A 20,322-nucleotide genomic window follows, 5' to 3' on the forward strand; every position below is an offset into this window, starting at 1 on the left:
CAGGCCAAAAAGTTTGCACACCCCTGCAGTAATGTAACTTTTTCAATTATTGTTGGTCAGTGTTGGACTCTTTCTTCTTTCATTTCACTCAGAATTTTGACTTTCCTTATTAGATGGCATAATTTAGTAGCCGGTAATTGAATTAACCATCATAACTGCATAAAGGAATCAATTTTATTTAGATAAAGGGTGAAAATCATTTTAATACAGTTGACTTAGTTCCTGAAGTGCTAATTAAATTAAATGGAGGTCAAAAGTTGGTAGAAAAGGCTTTCTGCTGGCACTTTATGCGGTGGGGTATTTATGATGGAAAGAATCTGCTCAGAAAATCCCTTTATTTATAAGGTGGTGGGGGGAAAAAGAATTCATCTGAAGTTAATCAAAGATATTGCTTTTCATTGATAGCATTTCAGCTTTAGAGAGATGCCAATCTTAGCGAGTATATGTTTCAGTGCTCAGGTAGCAAACATCGGAGTTTTTTAACTGCATTTAGTATTCTATTCAAACACTCTTTTCTAGCAGAACTTTCATACTGTCCAAATGATTTATGGATAGTAAAAGATGGCAGGAGACGAAATCTTTATTCTTCTTGTGTTTCAGATGTAGTGGAATTTCACCTTGGGAGTCCTAAAAACGTAGGTCCTTTTATGTCCGTGGACCTGAAGCACAATGTCCTGCTGAAGTTCCGCTGTCATGGGCCACCCATTCGCTTTACCACTGTTTTCAGTAGTGAGCTACGCTACATTGCCAATGAGCTGAATGGCATTGTAGGCGGAAGAAACACTGTGATAGCCATAACCATATGGTCCCACTTCAGCACCTTCCCTGTGGAGGTGTACATCCGAAGACTGAGGAACATTCGCAGGTCCATCATTCTACTGCTGGATCGCAGCCCCAAAACTCTGGTGGTCATCAGAACAGCCAATGTTCAGGAGCTTGGGCCAGAAGTGAGTCTCTTCAACAGTGACTGGTATTCCTTTCAGCTTGACACAATCATGAGGAAGATGTTCTCAGGAATTGCTGTGTTCTTTGTGGACGCCTGGGAGATGTCTCTGGCCCATTACTTGCCACACAACTTGCATCCACAGGACATCATTATTAAGAATCAGATAGATGCATTCCTGTCTTTTGTTTGTCCTTCAGATACTTAGCACAGTCAGTGGAGAGGAGCCCCATGACATATATATCATGTTTTGCTGTGGCATAACCAAATCATTCTCTGTCAGAGCTATAAAATGAAACTACAGGCAAACTGTATGGTTACTGTTCCCACATGTGATCTCAGTTGTTTGGCCATGGAGACAGATGATTGCAAGTGGCAGTAAGGAGGAATGGACTAATTCTGACCACTTTTATATCTTCCTGTAGGGATGGTTCCTCTTGACCTTGTAATTTGCCTCAGATTACTAGGGTGCTCCTTAAATCAAAACTACAAGACTCACTACAGAAGTACTTAAATTATTAGCTTTATTAATTGTCTGTCTGCACTGCATGAATATTCATACAGCACTGATTCAGTTCCCAAAGTCCTTTCTCACCATCCAGAGTACTGTGTGAAACCTGGGAAGGATTGTTTGGGAACAGCCTTCCTTTGGTTGTTCCAAAGTTGTATTGGGTATCTAGAACAACCAAATATGTTTCATATTGTGCTTCTGAGATTGAAGTAATCGAAAGTCCTAATCAGGAGTCTAAAGGGAATGTCCCAAAACCACTGGATCAGTCCAGGAAGCACAACCTAAAAAGCCTGCAGAATTATCAGAATATTTATTGGATGTGTCAATATTGATACAGCCAATTAATCAACCATCCACAATGTTTACAGAATGGCTTCTAAATAATACAGATAGCCAGCACCAGTAGTAGGTAATTTCTTCAGCAGCAACAACAACACTGCGATAACTCATTGGAAGTTTGATATTAAAATGTTTGTTTTCCCTTCCTGTCATGTGCTCACTCTGTTTTACTATTTCATAGCTTCTTATGAGACCTGGGTTTCTGTTTTATATTAAAGAATATATTTGTTTTGAGGGGGAGGAACACGCAGAATTACATGGACTTCACAAACAGATAAGATGGGGGAGAGAGTCAAATTCTGAGCCTACAACTCTTGATGGTGTCACTATAAATTCTTGCTCTGACCGATCTTTGTTCTTCCACTTTTATGTTGGGCATTCTTTGCACTATTTTCATAGCTGCCAAATCTGCCAGTTATACGGGATACAAAATACCTTCAGTGTTGCCCTGTGTACAGATACTTGGTAAATCCCTCCTGAATTTCCAGTGTTACAGCTGACAATTTATTGCTGAGTGGCACTTTTAGAGAAGGGGTTAATAGATTTGCACATTGTGCTTCTTGTTTTGATTGGACCTGGTTACAGTGTAAGTCCCACTTTGATTTATTGGCTTGATAAAGTTCAATTCCCAGATTAAGCACTAGCGATGAGATCTTCAGAACTCTGCTCCCATTGAAACCAATGGAAATTCTACCATTGACTTCAGTGGGAACAGAGCATTGCCATCTTTCTCTTTTTGTAGCCCTTTTCTGCCACAGTCGTGCTCCCCTGTTGCTGTGCATCAGGTGTGAGCAGAGTCCTAAGTAGGATGTCCCCATCAGTGCACGTGCAACATGTCTGTAATGAGAGCATGCTCATGAATATGCTGGAATGAGTCACACACGCAGCTGTGATCTACTTGCTCCTCATCACAAACCATAGCAAGGTAGGAGAAGATTCAGCTTTAGAGTTTGAGATGTGAAACTAGCTTGGCACTCATCGGCCTCTAAACCCCATAAATCAGATTAAATTAACTTGGCTGCCAGCATCAGATTTACGGCAGCATGGCGAGGTAGAAAGCTATGCTAGCAGTGCTGTGGGAACCTCTCTGACAGAGGTTGTGTGTTATCTGTGATCTGTAGGGATTTTGTTGCCTTTATTTATGGTAGTACAATGTTGTCAAGGCTGAATCGAACTGTCTCTGAGGATGTCAGTCCTCCTTGTGCCCACCAGAAAGTGTCTCCTTGAATAAGAGACCTCCTTCTATAACAAATCTGGACCTGTTAGAAGAGCTGAGAGACGATAGGTTGCTCCGTGCCGCCATCCAAGCTCCCTCTCACATCCACTTCCTGCTCTGCCTGGGAACTGTTCCCTTGATGCTGGAGACATTAGTTTGTCGCTGGGTTGTGGACTTGGGCTTGGTCCCACTGGAAGTGATGCAGGTGATGTGGTTGTCTCCGTTGATTGTGAATCACTCTCCACTGGTGCACTTCGTGGTATTTCAGGCTCCAGTTGAGCCTCTTGCGCCGGTTTAGCTGCTGCTGCAGGTGCAGGCTCTGTGGTGCCCTTTGGTGCTGGCTCCCCTGACTCTGGCGGGGTTGCAAGCATGGGCTTTGGTGCTGACTGCTCCACCAGTTCTGATCCTTAGGCTAGTTCTGGCAGAGTTCCAGGAACTGGATCTACAACTGCTGCCATGGACTCTGGTTTGGGGTCTGGTTCCACCACCTCTGGCAGGGTTCCTGTAGGAGGCTCAGGAATGGAGTTAGGTGTGGAGGCCTGTGTAGCCTGGCTTCGGGTGACCATCCCCACCCTTTTTGTTAGCCTCACATGGTTGGCTAAGTCTTCTCCTAGCAGCATGGGAATGGGATAATCATCATAGACTGCAAAAGTCCACATCCCTGACCAGCCCTTCTACTGAAAAGGCAACTTGGCTGTAGGCAAGCTAAAAGAGTTGGCCTTAAAGGGTTGCACCATCACTTGGGCCTCTGAGTCGATGAATTTAGGGTCCACCAGGGATTGGTGGATAGCTGATACCTGTACACCAGTGTCTCTCCACGCAGTAATCTTCCTCCCTCCCACACTCAGTTTCCCTTCACTCTAGGGGTATTTGCGAGGCATCTGGGCCTGAAGGCTCTTGGTGGGACTCCAGGGTGATGAGTTGTAGTCAGCTGATACTCTTGGGGCAGTTGGCCTTCACATGCCCCAGCTCATTACATTTAAAGCATCGCCCAGCTGACTGTGGGCTGGGGCGAGGTTGGTGGTTGGAAACTAGGTTGGTGGGACGAGTGGGTATCTGGGGTCACCTTGGCTGTGTGGAGGGCTCCTTGTGAGGTGAGGCTTTGGGCTGACCCCGATGGGGTGCTGTCTCGGGTTGCCCCTTCTGGTATCCGCTCCAACTGCTACTAGCTTTCTTCTTCTCCGCCACCTCCACCCATTTGGTTCTGATCTCCCCCGCCTCAATTATAGTTTTGGGTTTTCCTCAGGAATACCCTCTAAGAACTGCTCCATTTGCATTAGGAGAGACAGATTTTCCAGAGATTTAACACTTGCTCCTGATATCCAGGCATCCCAATTTTTTACAATGTGGTAGGCGTGTCATGAAAATGCCATGTCTGGTTTCCACCTTAGAGCTCTGAACTGTCGATGGGCATGCTCGAGTGTTAGCCCCATTCTAATTCTGGCCTTTTGTTTAGGCATTTCAGCTGCTACCTCTGCTAAGGGTCCACTGAGCTGTGGCCTCAGTTCTATCATGTACTGGTCTGTAAAGATGTTGTACCCAAGGCAGGCCCTTTCAAAATTTTCTAAGAAGGCGTCTGTATCATCGCCTACCTTGTATGTGGGGAATTTCTTGGAATGGGGAGCAGTACCTGGAGAAGGACTGTTAAGGTTGCCTGGTTGATCCAGCTTAGTCTTTTCCAGCTCTTAAGTGCTTCAGCTCCATTTCCAAGCATTTCACTTCTCTCCTCTGCTTCCATACACAAACCTTTTAGGACACCAAAAATCTAATACTGTTCTTAAAAATGGTAAATTTTATTAAAAACAAAAGGAAGAAAATACATCTGGAACATAGGCTTTTTCTAGATTTTAAAAGAGCAATTGCAAAAAATTAAGACCCAAAATAGCTTTCTGGGGGTTCAGCTTAGAAGTTACAAGTAAACAAAAGCATCTAGGTTAGCACAGAGGAGTCCACCAGCCTTAAAAAATAAACAGAAATAAACATAATCTCCCTTTCTAAACTTTCCTAATTTACTTACATATTTGGGTTGTTAAAAGTAGTTCTAGATATGATCTGATGATTTTCATATCTGATTCAAACTTTTCACAGCATTCCTGCTGCCCCATCTCTTCACCCCAGAGAGGACAACCACAGATAAATGGAAAGTTTTTTTTCCCCCAATTTTAAAAGTTCTAGGCTTCCCATTGGCTCTTTTGGTCAGGTACCCACTTTCTTTTCTTTACCTGGGGGACTTTTTAACCCTTGGGTAAAGCAAGTAGAGAACAGCTGCCAAGAGGAATTTTACAGCTAACTGGCTGGTTGGGTACCATAACCATTGTATTTCATGGGAGTTTAACCTGGGCCTTCGTTGGTGTGGTTATTTCTCTTGTACTAGAAATAAGCATGTATAAACCAGCAAAGAGGCGCATCTGCCCCTTTGCAAGATGTGCTGACACAGATAGTTTTGGTTTGGAAGCAACAGTAATTGAAAAACTAAATCCCTTTATGGATCCAGTATGCAATTGTTCCTATCTTAGCAGTTTCAAAAGGGGGTGAAAGACTGCCACAAGAGGTATTTCTGCTTTATAAAAATCTAATTGAAATTAGTTTCAATCACATTTATGACCAATTTCTTTTAGGGCATGAATTTTAAAATAAGAAAGTAGCCAGTTTACTCAAGTTAAGGACCAGTATTTTATTACTGTGGGAATGAGGATTGAGAGGAAAGTAAGAAAACTGAAGTTTCCAGTGTTCAGCTTAACAATAGTGACACTATACTTCTAAATCAGTAAAATTTAATTGCAATGCTGTTTTCATCTCTATATTTGTCAGTGATCTACCTGTTGTATATTGACGGTACTGATAGAATTACAACAATAAGTAATACAATATTTTTAAATCAATTACTTCATGGTTTCTGTCTTTATTAGCTAAATAAACTGCTTTAAGCCTTGAGAAGCGGTTATATAAACTTCCTGATAAAATATAAATGGCCACAATCTTCTCTTAACACATACCTCAGCTATGCCAACAAAACCCAGCCTACTGATCAATGGCTAGTCAAGAGAGAAGCTGTGACTATTTATCTTTCCCCTATTTGCCTACTCCTTGCCTCTATCCACAACTAAGGAAACAAAAAATACAATACATAGCTGAGACAATTCTTCACCATTCTCATGCTTGTGTGTATTATTCTCATGCCCAATCTATTTACGTCTCTAAATTGTAAACCCTTTGGGGCAAGCAATGTTTTGTTTTGTTTTTTGTACTGTTTCCAACACCCTAAACCCCAATCCTGATTGTAAATATCTAAAAATAACAGGGATTTTTTAAATTAAAAATACCCAGCACTTTCGTGGTGGTCTTCATCTGAAGATTTTGAAATGCTTTACAAAAGGTGGGTAAGAATCATTTCTCCCAAGTTACAGACAAGGAGATGGAGGTACAGTGGAGTTAAGTGATACCGTGAGTCAGTGGCAGGTGGTTCTAGAACCCTGGTCTCCTCACACTTATTTCAGCTGAGGCTGTTTTTTAGAAGCTGTGATGAAAGATTCTAGTTGAAATTTTTTGACCAAGAAAAGGAAAAATCTGAAAACTTTTTAGTTCTTCGTCAAGTAATGTCCCTATCGGCATGCCACTTCAGGTGTGCTTGTACCCCGTGCATCTTTGACTGGAGACTTTTGTTAATAGTGCCTGTTTGACCTGTGCACATGCCCTACACATCCTTGTGCCCTGCAAAACTGAGCTTGATAAGTTTACGGAGGGGATGGTATGATGAGACTGCCTACAATGGCATGTAGCTGATCTGCAACTGCTAGGAACCAGTATCTCCAATGGCTGGAGATGGGACACTAGATGGGGAGGGTTCTGAGTTACTACAGAGAATTCTTTCCTAGGTGTTTGGCTGGTGGGTTTTGACCACATGCTCAGATCTAACTGATCACCATATTTGGGGTTGGGAAGGAATTTCCCCCCAGGTCAGATTGGCAGAGACCCTGGAGGTTTTTTGCCTTCCTCTGCAGCATGGAACACAGGTCACTTGCAGGTTTAAACTAGTGTAAATGGTGGATTCTCTGAAACTTTGAAGTCTTTAAATCATGATTTGAAGATTTGAGTAACTCAGCCAAAGATGGGGGTGGCGTAGGTGTCCATTACAGGAGTGGGTGGGTGAGGTTCTCTGGCCTGCAATGTGCAGGAGGTCAGACTAAGTGATCACAATAGTCCCTTCTGACCTTAAAGTCTATGTATCTATTTATACAGCTGTGTGGGCAAACTGCTCTCAGTTCGTTCTCAATGGCCTTGCTTCTAGTTTAATCATCCTTTTCCTTGTTTTATTTAATTCATATTTATGTTATAGAACAATTTGTTTTACAATCCCTTTCCCTTTTCCCCTTTACGGAAACACTTCCCTTTCAAGATCCCTGTTGTTCCAGGGTCTCCAGGCTTCAAAAGTTGCATCTCTTGACAGAAAGCTATCTGAGACAGTGATGGATATTCCCAGTATATCTTCTGCTTGTTTGGAGGGAGACATCCTTCAAGTGTTCCATTTGCTCAGCATTCAAAAGCAGGGCTGGAAAGAATTAAGAAATACAACATAGTATTTTAATGATGAAGCATTCTCTCCATTTGGCTTCGGATCCAGGCTTCGGATTCCTTTCAGCCTTCTGCCCCAAGAGTATTGAAAGTATTGGCAGTGGTCACCACTTATCTTTGATGTCTATGATAGTTGTATTTCTCTACCTCGATGACTGACTTCTCAAGGGCTGGTCTTACAACGAGGATTTCTCTTCTGTAAAGACAGCAATGTCTTTGTTCCATAGACTAGGATTGCAGTGTTACGTCAAGAAACCTACTCTGAGGCCAGTGCAAATGATAGAGTTCATAGGCACCTCCCTAGATGCAGTATCAGAACTTCCCTTCCCATGGACAGGTTCTTGACATTAACACACCTTTTATGTCAAAAATTCAAATCAGTCCACAGACATCAACAAAAAATTTCCTTCAGTTACTCAGGCAGCTTGTTTGTGATGCAGCATGCCAGGTTATTTGTTCATTGATTCCAGGACTATCTCAAAAACCTTGAACAAACACAGCCTGAACAAGCTCATATTGGTCCCTTGTCAAATATGAGACTCTCAAGTGGTAAAAAGACCCAGGCAATGTCTGCACTGGTGTTCCATTCATCCAACCTTCCCCTTCCATCACCATAATGACAGATGCATCTCTGGGCTAGGCAGCACATTTAGGGATCCACGCCATTCAGGGCAAATGATCTGCCAAAAAAGTATTGTTAATCATCAGTCTCCTAGAGCTGAGACCGGTCAGGAATGCCTGTATCCACTTCCTGCCTTTAATCAGGAAGAGATCCATAAAAAATAATGACAATATTGTCTATATATTCTATATTAACCGGAGGTGGTAGCATGGTGATATCTGCTTCTCTTTATGCCAAAGAGATGAAGCTATGGTACTGGTGCATGGTCAACCTCATCCTAATCTCTGCAGTCTGCCTTCCAAGTATACAAAATACTATGGCTGATGACCTCAGCAGGCACTTCTCCGAGACTATGAATAGGAGTTGGACTCTCAAGTGCATTTTTTTCTGACTTGGGAAGTTACAGAACCATGGATCTCTTTGCCACTGTTACCAATGGGATGTGCAGATGATCTTTCTGAAGATGGGGATTAGGCCCTCACTTACTGAAAGACACTTCTGTATGCATTTCCTCCGGTGCCATGGAGTTTGAAGGTGGTAAACAAAATAAAGCAAGACAAAACCAAGATCATATTAGTGATTCCATCATGGCCCAGAGAGATCTTGAACCTTTCCCTGATTCGCCTAGCCATTTGTGTGGCCATGAGTTGTCCATCCATTCACAGCTTTTTCTCTCAAAATCCCAGGCGGACACACCATCCCAATCTGGAAATTCTTCACCACAAGGCTCGGTTCACAGGAATAGAGACCATCTGTTCTGCAGAGGTACAGCAGGTGTTATTAAATAATGTAAAAAAAAAAGTCTACACAAGATACCTACTTTCAAAAATTGAAAAGGTTTCAGTGTCAATGTGCCTGTGATGTCTTTCGTCTGTTCATTATCCACTCTCTGCTGTTCTTGATGATCCACTGGAAACAAAGTAAGGATTATGTATGACTAAGGCTGCAATTTGGTCATGGATTCCATGGCTTCCAAAGACCTCTATGACTTCAGCCAGTGCCGGCTGGAAGCTGCAGGGACCTCTGCTGCCTGCAGAGGCAAGGAGTTGGGTGGTACCTCACCAGGCAGCAGGAGTTCCCCGTAGCTCCCGGCCAATGGCAGCAGCAGGAGAGACCCCCTCAGCTCCCGGCGCCATGGGATCCCAGGAGCTCCTGGCCACTGCAGGTGGCAGGGGGGACCCCCACCACTCTCAACCTCTGTGTGTGGTGGGGGGGGGACCCCTGGAGCTCCTGCTGGGGGCAGGGGAGACTCCCGCATTTCCCACCACTGTGGGTGGCAGGGGGGACCCCCACAGCTCTCCGACTCTGCAGGCAGCAGCGGGGACCCTATGTGACCGGAGACTGGGGGGTGCCAGCTGAGGTCACTTAATTAGGGTGAACTGCAAAGAATGGGGTAAACAACCCCAAAGCTGATGAATATTCTAATACTTAGATTTACCAACCCAGCACTAAACAGCTTCTATAATTTACTCAGAAGTCCAAAACACAGTTCCTTTAAAGTAACCCAGCCTCAGGCCTCCACCTAGTTACCCAGATTAATGAAAATCTTATATCATCATATATAAAAGTTCTACCAATCCCAAAGAATCGAACACATTACCTCCCAGGTTAATGAATATTCCAAATCTTACCCAAATATACACTTACAGCCAATTCTTATTAACTAAAAAAAAAGAGAGAGTATGGTTAAAAGATCGATATACATACAGACACGAGTTCAATTCTTGAGGTTCAGATTTATAATAGAGATGGTGAGCTTTGTAGTTGCAAAGAGTTCTTTTAGAATTTAGTCAATGGGTTATAGTCCAATGTCCAATATCATATCCAGGGTGTACCAGCTTAACTGGGATCTCATCTTGCACCTCAAACTTCCCCAATGAAGCTTCAGCGATCTGAGATGACAGGATCAGGACCCAAGGATCTCTTATACAACTCCAAGCCTTCTTTGACAGGTTGCAATCCTCAGGTGAATAATATGCAATCAAGGCGACTTTGAAGTAGGCTCATCACCAGTAACACTGGTCTATAATTTTTGAGACGTCGTCTGCTTCAGAGATAAAATGTGGTATTTATTATGTATTTTGATGTGCTGAATTCAAATATGACAATTAAAACAACTGATTGGCTACTGTTTCTAAGATATTTAAGTTTTTAAATTTTATGTCTACGTATATTGTGTAGATAGTAGAGTTTTAATCATAAATTGTAAACCTAGGTCTTTTCATGTGTTTATGGTTGCTTTACATGATAATATTTCACCTGTCCTGTTTATGTAACACTTTAAAAATCAGCAAAAGGGTTATATAAATAAAATTTATTATGAAACAAAAGGCAAAAAACTATTATGTACATAGTTTAGTCCTATTCAGTGTCTACTCGGCGCTTCTTGGCTTGTCTCTTGTATTCATTAAATGGAGCATCTCTTGTCACTGTCCAGCAATAGTCTGCAAGCATTGATGGGCTCCATTTGCCCTGATAGCATTTCTCCATTGTTGCAATGTCCTGGTGAAATCGCTCGGTGTGCTCGTCGCTCACTGCTCCGCAGTTCGGTGGAAAAAAATCTAGATGAGAGTGCAAAAAATGTATCTTTAGTGACATGTTGCAACCAAGGCTTTTGTATGCCTTGAGGAGGTTTTCCACCAACAACCTGTAGTTGTCTGCCTTGTTGTTTCCGAGAAAATTTATTGCCACTAACTGGAAGGCTTTCCATGCCATCTTTTCCTTGCCACGCAGTGCATGGTCAAATGCATCATCTTGAAGAAGTTCACCAATCTGAGGACCAACAAAGACACCTTCCTTTATCTTAGCTTCACTTAACCTTGGAAATTTTCCACAGAGGTACTTGAAAGCTGCTTGTGTTTTGTCAATGGCCTTGACAAAGTTCTTCATCAGACCCAGCTTGATGTGTAAGGGTGGTAACAAAATCTTCCTTGATTCAACAAGTGGTGGATGCTGAACACTTTTCCTCCCAGGCTCCAATGACTGTCGGAGTGGCCAATCTTTCTTGATGTAGTGGGAATCTCTTGCACGACTATCCCATTCGCAGAGAAAACAGCAGTACTTTGTGTATCCAGTCTGCAGACCAAGCAAGAGAGCAACAACCTTCAAATCGCCACAAAGCTGCCACTGATGTTGGTCATAGTTTATGCACCTCAAAAGTTGTTTCATGTTGTCATAGGTTTCCTTCATATGGACTGCATGACCAACTGGAATTGATGGCAAAACATTGCCATTATGCAGCAAAACAGCTTTAAGACTCGTCTTCGATGAATCAATGAACAGTCTCCACTCATCTGGATCGTGAACGATGTTGAGGGCTGCCATCACACCATCGATGTTGTTGCAGGCTACAAGATCACCTTCCATGAAGAAGAATGGGACAAGATCCTTTTGACGGTCACGGAACATGGAAACCCTAACATCACCTGCCAGGAGATTCCACTGCTGTAGTCTGGAGCCCCACAGCTAGACTAGAGCCAATCAACAATTTTAAGCATCATTTTCGTTCTCAGGACCCAGAATTAGTAAAGTTTGACTACATTTATTTCAGAAGCATTTTGGCTGTAGAGCAGTGTAATTAGCTACATGAATTAGCATAAGGCAATTGCCTGTTTTCCACCATTCGCAGATGATTAGCTATACATTTCAAAGAGAGATAAATACAGTGACATCCTGTGTTTGCAATTCATTTAAATGCTAGGATATTCTTTTGATCTCTGAATTATCAGGATACAGCATAGACAGGGATTGTTGATTACATTATTGTCCACTCCCAATATATATGTAAATACACAAAAACATAGACATTATCTCCCCATGTATCTGAAGGGTTGAATTTGAGTCATTCATTCTGCAGGACGCTTAACCCTTTCTGGTCATGCGTCACACCCCTGCAGCTCTCCACCTCTGCAGGCGGCAGGAGGGACCCCCAGAGCTACCAGCAGCTGTGGGAGGCAAGGTGGACCCCTGCAGCTCAGAGCCACCAGCAGAGGGAGACCCTGGAGCTCCAAGTCACCATGGATGGTGGGGGCCCCTGGAGCTCCCAGCCTGCAGCTGTGTAGGCTCCTCATTTTGTCATGGATATTTTTAGTAAAAGTCAGGGACACGTCACAGGCTTCTTTGAATTTTTCATTATTGTCCATGACCTGTCCATGACTTTTACTAAACATATTGGTGACAAAATCTTATCCTTAACCAGGAGTTCCATCAGGGTCCACTTGGCCTCTATAACTTGGCCTCATTCCCAAGTTGAGGGATTCTCAGTATTTGATCATCCCACCACAACGAGATTCATTAAAGAATTGAGAAATCATTTCCCTCACATTAGAGAACCCACCTCATATGGATTTAAACTTTGTACTCAGAAGTCTTATGAACTACCCTTTTCAAACTGATGGCCGCATATTCCCTCCTTCGCCTATCCATGAAAACAGCCCTTATTGGTGACTATCACTTTTGGTAGAAGAGTTGGGGAACTAGCTGCTTAAATGGCGGACCCCCCACCCTCTTTACAGTGTTTTTCAAGGATAAAGTCTCATGTCTGGTGTGACGATGTGGTTCTTGCGGGACCCAACTGAGAGTGCCAAATCAGGACCAATTGCTCAAACAGGGCAGTCACAGCCCAAGGCTGGGGTTTTTCCACCTCTAAGGCAAACCAAACCAGCCAGACAACAGACTTCGGTGTCACCCCTCTGGCTAACCGCAAGTCACACAAGCAATTTCCTTAGACACTCCAGTCTCCCAGTATCACCACCAGTCCCACACGTCCTGGGGATGAATGGTTATGAAAACCAACACCCCAGTAAAAGAAAAAGGTTCTCTCGATCCCAAAGGACCAAGCCCCAGACCCAGGTCAATATACACATCAGATCTTACCCACAAATCACGCTGTTGCCAATCCTTTAGAATCTAAAATCTAAAGGTTTATTCATAAAAGGAAAAAGATAGAGGTGAGAGCTAGAATTGGTTAAACTGAATCAATTACATACAGTAATGGCAAAGTCCTTAGTTCAGGCTTGTAGCAGTGATGAAGTAAACTGCAGGTTTAAATCCAGTCTCTGGAGAACATCCCCTGCTGGGATGGGTCATCAGTCCTTTGTGCAGAGCTTCAGATTGTAGCAAAGTCCCTCCAGAGGTAAGAAGCAGGATTGAAGACAAAATGGAGATGAGGCCTTCGCCTTATATAGACTTTTCCAGGTGTAAGAACACTCCTTTGTTCCTACTGTGGAAAGTTACAGCAAAATGGAGTTTGCAGTCACATGGGCCAGTTTCTGCTCACTCCAGTGAGTCACAGGGCGTATCCGCCTTCTCTCAATGGGTCAATTGTGTAGTTGATGGTCCTTAATGGGCCATCAAGCAGGCTAAGCAGAGCTGACACCAGCTTGTCTGAGACTTTTTCCAGTAACACAGAACAAGTTTGAAATACAGACAATACACAGCCAATATTCATAACTTCAACTACAAAAATGATACAGACATACAGACAGCATAATCATAACCAGTAACCCGTAACCTGGTCTTAGACACCTTATATGACCCCCTTTACATAGAATTTGGTGCCACTACAGAACCTTGGTTGCAACCCATGTTCTATATGGTCCCAGTTTATATCAATAACGTCACATCTGGATACAAAATTTTTACTTAAGATGATATCTGAATTTCATATCAGTTAGGTCATCCATCTCTCAGTTTTCTTCCCCAAACCACATCAGACATGGGAAAGTGCTGCCTTCCATACTCTGGATGTCACAAGGGCACTAACCTTTGAGTTGGACAGAACCAGATCATTCAGAAAATCTGCAAGACTGTTAGTGTTAATCGCTGACAGGTCCAAAGGGCCCAAATCTCCACCCAGAGGCACTCTAGGTGGATTTCTGAATGTATTATTTCTTGCTATGAATCTCCAGTTTACAACTTCCTTCTAGGGTACTGGCCCACTCCACAAGGTCCTTTTTCTACCTCTAGAGAAACTTGGTCTTCAATACATACATTCTCCAAGCACTACACGGTGGTTCATTCTTCTTGATAAGATGCTGTCTTGTCTCCAGTATTGGACTTGGGTCCAAAGCTCCCTTTTCCTGTTAAATATGCTGCTTGGGAGTCTTCTGAAATGAAACGTGCATAGGGACACTACTTGAGGAAGGAGAGGTTACCCATCTTGTATGGTATCAATCTTTTGGAGTTCGTCAAAATGTGTTCCTCATGGATGCTCCACTACCTGCCTGTGACGCTTTGTACCTCAGGGGAACACACATCTTTATAAAATGATTGTGTAGTATTCAATGCAAAGCTTGTCATGTTGGGTATCTCTGGAAGGCTCATAATGCACTGAGTATGGTTGTTATAGTGATGTTATGGTAATTGTTACAGTAATGTTGTTATAGTAAGATTACAGGTTATAATTTCATGTATATAGTTATGAGGCTGAAAATGTATCCTCATGTCTTAAAACAAGCCCAGGCAAAAACTCTCCAAGAACAGAGAGGCAGTTCTCACCTCATCAGGGCATGGATAGGACAAACCCAGCCCAGCCTCACAGGAACAATGGACACTGGCTTAGGCAGCAACAAAAGAATCTGTTAGAACCTCGAGGGAGTCACCCTTTCCTTTGGGCAGTTTGGGACTGCAATGAGGTAATGCTCACCGGACTCAGGGTGAGGGGGGTGCAAAGCCAAGAGGAAGGAAAGCATATGATAAAAGGGAGAGACAGGAGAGTTCAATGGTGGGGGCAGGATAGCTGAGTGGTTTGAGCATTGGCCTGCTAAACCCAGGGTTGTGAGTTCAAGCCTTGAGGGGGCCATTTGGGGATTGAGCCGGGGGTTGGACTAGATCAGTGGTCCCCAATGTGGTGCCTGCAGGCACCATGGTGCCCGCAGGGGCATCTTAATGCTCCCACGTCCTGGAGCCCGGGAGAGCACCCCCCGAAATGCCGCTGAATTTCAGCGGCATTTCGGCAGAGATGCCTCTCGATGACGACACTTGCCGTCAACAAGTGACGTCATTGAGAGGTGTCGCTCCTGAATTTCAGCGGGGATGCCTCTCAATGACATCACTTGTTGACGGCAAGCAGCGTCATTGAGAGGCATTGCTGATGAAATTCGGTGGCATTTCAGCGGGTGCTCCACCGCTGCAGTGGTCCTTCGTCTGGCACCTGCCAGACGAAAAGGTTGGGGACTACTGGACTAGATGATCTCCTGAGGTCCCTTCCAACCCTAATAATCTATGATTTTGCCATGCTCTCTCTCTTTTCCATCTACATCTGCAGACATCCACCCCCACCACCAAGTGACTGAAATGCTGATTAAAGGAGAGAGCCTGACTGAAAAGTAACCAGGCAGCCTATGGTGAGAAGCATCTAAGTTTGTAAGGACACTGGAAGTGTTAAGATCAGCTTAGAAGGCACTTTGCTTTTGTTTCATTTGACCAAATCTGACTTCTTATGTTTTGACTTATAATCACTTAAGATCTGTCTTTACAGTTAGTGAATCTGTTTGTTTATTCTACCTGAAGCAGTGCATTTGGTTTGAAGTGCGTCAGAGGCTTCCCTTGGGATAACAAGCCTGGTACATATCAATTTCTTTGTTAAATTGATGAATTTATATAAGTTTGCAGCATCCAGCGGACATAACTGGACAGTGCAAGACAGAGGTTCCCAGGGTCATGTCTGGGATCAGAAATATTGGCTAGTGTCATTCTCTTGCAAGTAGCTGGGAGCAGCTTACATGCCAGAGGCGGTGCGTGAACAGCCCCGAAGTGGGGGTTGTCACAGCACAGCAGGGTAAGGCTGGTTCCCAGAGTCAAGGATTGGAGTGGCCTAGCAGATCACTGGTCCAGACAACATCAGAGGGGAACATCACACCACTCTCCTTCCCCTCTGCTTTGGTGTTTCCTCTGTGAGAGTCTCTGCAGTGGAGAAGGGGGTGTTTTGCCCGCAAAGCCCTATATATCCTCAGTGCTGGGCGTGAGGATGTGTAGGGTGCATGCATGGGTCAAACAAGCACTACTACCAAAAATCTCCAATCAAAAGCGTAAGCATGCCAGCAATGGAGCACCTGTAGGGGGACACATCTCAAAGAATTCCAGTTACTGCGCAAGGTAAGTAACCTCTTTCCCTCTCCCACCCACGTTTTCAACCACCTCTAGTTCAAACCACTGTACTGCACTCTGACATTCTTCTCTTATTAGATTAAAGTAACAATTTTGCAGGGTTTTAAAAAAAATGTCTGCACTACTTGTCTTCAACAATAGCATCTTCAAGCACTCGTTATCCTCTATATGCAAAATTCTCCTATAAATTATTTGGAGCTTCAGTTTTATTTAAAAGTTTTGTTGTTGTTTTTGTTTTGCCTAGGAAGGTATTTGTCTTTTTGTTTGTTTTATGATGTAGTAACTTCAAAGAGTTTAGGGAATGAAGTTATGTCCCCTTTAATTGAGCCACACTACTTACTTAATTTTGTTTATAAACAAGGCCACTGCACTAAAATAAAACCACAACCATGGTTGGTACTTTTAAAAGTGTCGTTTGTCTATATTTCTAGTCTATTTGTTAGGATACTTCTAAGCTTGTTGCTTATCTGTTTGTTGGTAGCAGTGAAATACCTCATGGCTGCACATTGGTGGGAAAAAAAAGGTACATGGTTTAAAAGGGTTTAAAATACATGTTATGGAGAAGCTTACAAAGAATACAAGCAAGGGGAGCTCAGCTATTTCCTGTTTGTGAGATATGAGCAAAATAATACCTCAGACCACCAAAAGACCAGAGAGTATGTTTTTCTTAATGATAGAAGTGTAATCTTAAACATTATTAAAACTTCTACTTTCCCTTTAATTTATCTTGTTTGCTGTAACCCCACATATTTTTCTTTTGTGTTCTTATAGCCTCTCTGTAAGTAAGTGTGTCATATTTCTTGTTCCTGGAAAGTAATTTATTTAAAACACTGTGTTGTATAGACATCTTGCAGAAGGCGCCTGCAGATTAAAATGGAAAAAGCAGCTAGGGAAGAGTGTTTGCAGTTTAGTTTTTGTTATTGGTAAGGTGGGGGGAATCTGTCTGCAGGGCATAAACTTAACACTCATGTTCAAGTGCCAATATTGTCATATGGTGTCTGGTGTCTAAATGTGAATACCAATTGGGATGTGTCCTCAGAGGGCTTTGAATAGAACAGGGGTCGGCAACCTTTCAGAAATGGTGTGCTGAGTCTTCATTCATTCACTCTAATTTAAGGTATCACATGCCAATAATACATTTTAACATTTTTAGAAAGTCTCCTTCTCTAAATCTATAATATATAACTAAACTATTGTATGTAAAGTAAATAAGGTTTTAAAAATGTTTAAGAAGCTTCATTTAAAATTAAATTAAAATGCAGAGCCCCCCACCCACCCCCGGACCAGTGGCCAGGACCCAGGCAGTGTGAGTGCCACTGAAAATCAGTTCGCGTGCCGCCTTTGGCACACATGCCATAGGTTGCCTACCCCTGGAATAGAACATAGGACTCTAGTTTTGAAGGCTTTAAAAACGTACACATCCAGCATAAAACCTGGTTGCCATATTATAGGCATCCAGTGTGAAGAGGATAGGGAAGGCACAATATGGTCCTAGCTGCTCTGCCTTGTAAGCAGGTGTGTTGCTGTATTCTGCAGTGCTGGGGATACTGTGCTTGGAGCTCCCACAGAACTGCTGCTGCCTGCAGTGCCTCCCTGCAGTCACTAGGTGACAGGCAGCAACCAGCCTCCCTGAGGCCTGGCTCTTGCCCAGGAAGCTGAAGCCAGTAGATACCTGCTTATACAGATGGGTGCTCAGCACCAGCAGTTCCTGACTTAGCTTAAAAGGGCTGCAGAGCAAGAGGCCCTTCAAGTGTGTTGTAAAGATGGGACAGGGAAAGGGGGCAGAGGAGGGAGGAGATTGCAGATGTCTGAGTCCAGGGTCCTGCTCTATGCCACAGGACAAGAGGAAGGCTGATAGGTTTGGGCAACACCGTTAACGACTGGATGAGACAGGGTGCCCTTGTGGGAAATGGCAGCCCCAAAGCATTTTTTTAAAATATCAAATGCCTTAAAATATGAAGCACAGGCTCTGCCCCTGTCTGTCCCACTCCCCTACCTCAGACACGCCTCCCTCCAGGGCAGGGTTGATACAGCAATATTTTACAGGGCTTGCTTACAGAAGTGTTCATATTTAATCTGTGAACCAGGGCTTCACATGTCTGCAGAGGTGACGGGTAAGAGAGAAGGGGAATCATTTATTAAACAACTCCCTCAAACATTTTCTCACAACCAGCGTGGGAGGTGGCACGACTTGCCAAACTTTTTCAATTAGTGCCATCTGCTGTCAAAGTCTTTTTCCGTGGGAATGCTCTTGTATCTCTGGTGCTTACATGGGCCCATCACCGTAGTAGCACGAGTGCCTTGTATTTCTCCTGTGGGGTAGGGAAGAGCTATTATCCCCATTTCACAGAAAGGAAGTGAGGCATACAGAAGCAAAGTGACTAACTCATGGTCATACAAGAAGTATGTGGTAGATGAACCCAGGTCGTTCAAGTCCTAAGCTAGCACTCTCATCACAGGCATATCCTTCCTCTCTCTGCCCTGCCTCTCCCACCTCATAGACTTACAGGTCAGAAGGGACCAACATGATCATCTAGTCTGACCTCCTGCACAAAGCAGGCCACAGAACCCTACCCATCCATTTCTATGAAAACCCCTAACCTATGTCTGAGTTATTGAAGTCTTCAAATTGTGGTTTGAAGACCTCAAGCTGCAGAGAATCCACCAGCAAGTGACCCATACCCCACGCTGCAGGGGAAGGCGAAAAACCTCCAGAGTGTCAGCCAATGTGCCCTGTAGGAAAATTCCTTCCCGACCCCAAATATGGCGATCAGCTAAACCCTGAGCATGTGGGCAAGGCTCCCCAGCCAGCAGTCAAGAAAGAATTCTCTGCAGTAACTCTGATCCCATCCCATCCAACATCCCATCGCAGAGCATTGAGCAGACTTATCTGCTGATTAATCCAAGGACAATTGCAAAATTTAAACTATCCTATCATATCATCCCTTCCATAAACACTTATCAAGCTTAGTCTTAAAGCCAGATATGTCTTTTGCCCCCACTACTCCCCTCAGAAGGCTGTTCCAGAACTTCACTCCTCTAATGGTTAGAAACCTTCATCTAATTTCAAGCCTGAACTTCCTAGTGTCCAGTTTGTACCCATTTGTCCTTATATCTACATTAGTACTAAGCTTAAATAATTCCTCTCCCTCCCTAACGTTAATCCCCTTGATATATTTATATAGAGCAAGCATATCCCCCCTGAGTCTTCTTTTTGTTAGGCTAAACAAGCGAAGCTCTTTGAGTCTCCTTTCATAAGGCAGGTTTTCAATTCCTCGGATCATCTTAGTAGCCCACCTCTGAACCTGTTCCAGTTTGAATTCATCCTTCTTAAACATGGGAGACCAGAACTGCACACAGTATTCCAGGTGAGGTCTCACCAGCGCCTTATACAACGGTACTAACACCTCCTTTTCTTTGCTGGAAATACCTCGCCTGATGCACCCTAAAACCACATTTGCTTTTTTAACGGCCATATCGCAGAGCCAACGTAGCCTGAATTTGTCAATTTTCTGGCAAATGGCTAAGTAGTCTATGTATTTAAGCAGAAATTGACAGAGATGATGCAGTTAAGAGTGGGATTTCTGTCTGGTGGGAAAGTGAGGTGGGACCTCAGTTGTTTTGGTCATGTGAGTGCTGATTAAGGTGCCAATTCAGCAAGGTATTTTCATATTTTTGAGCACGTGAGCAATCCCACTGACTCTATTGGGGACAACACCTGCTTAAAATCAGGCACATGTTTCAATACCTTTCTGAATGGCAATCTCTGTGGGCTAACTCAGGTGATTGGCATTTAGTTTAGACTAGCCCAGGTGAGAGCAGCTATGCTGCAAAGCCCGACCCCAGTTACTGCCTTCACTCACCCATGTGTGCTGCTGCTTGCCAGGACTGCTGGGAGCACGTTCCATGGTTCTGTGTGCTGCAGTGCGTTAAACTGATTTGCTCTATGATTCTTTCCCAGTGAATTGTGGGAGAATTTCTCTGTCCTTCTAAACCAAAGGTTCTCAAAC

The 20,322-nt window shown here is 43.6% G+C and overlaps 1 protein-coding gene across 4 annotated transcripts in view; it reads left to right on the forward strand.

The window, feature by feature from the left end:
• Window positions 1-20,322, forward strand: part of LOC116838941 (NXPE family member 3) — an 83,864-nt gene that overhangs the window by 39,279 nt on the left and 24,263 nt on the right. The window contains exon 6 of one of the 4 annotated variants that reach the window (XM_032804498.2): window positions 601-5,891. The exons of 1 other annotated variant lie outside the window; for it this stretch is intronic. In XM_032804498.2, the coding sequence (XP_032660389.1) occupies window positions 601-1,151 (551 nt within the window). In that variant the 3' untranslated portion in view covers window positions 1,152-5,891. Of the gene's footprint in view, window positions 1-600; window positions 5,892-15,492; window positions 15,550-20,322 lie in introns of those variants that run through there. 2 more of the 4 variants (XM_075072512.1, XM_032804528.2) reach the window with 2 other exon arrangements.

Source organism: Chelonoidis abingdonii, chromosome 1 (genome assembly GCF_003597395.2).
Source record: "Chelonoidis abingdonii isolate Lonesome George chromosome 1, CheloAbing_2.0, whole genome shotgun sequence".
Classification (NCBI taxonomy): Eukaryota; Metazoa; Chordata; order Testudines; family Testudinidae; genus Chelonoidis; species Chelonoidis abingdonii.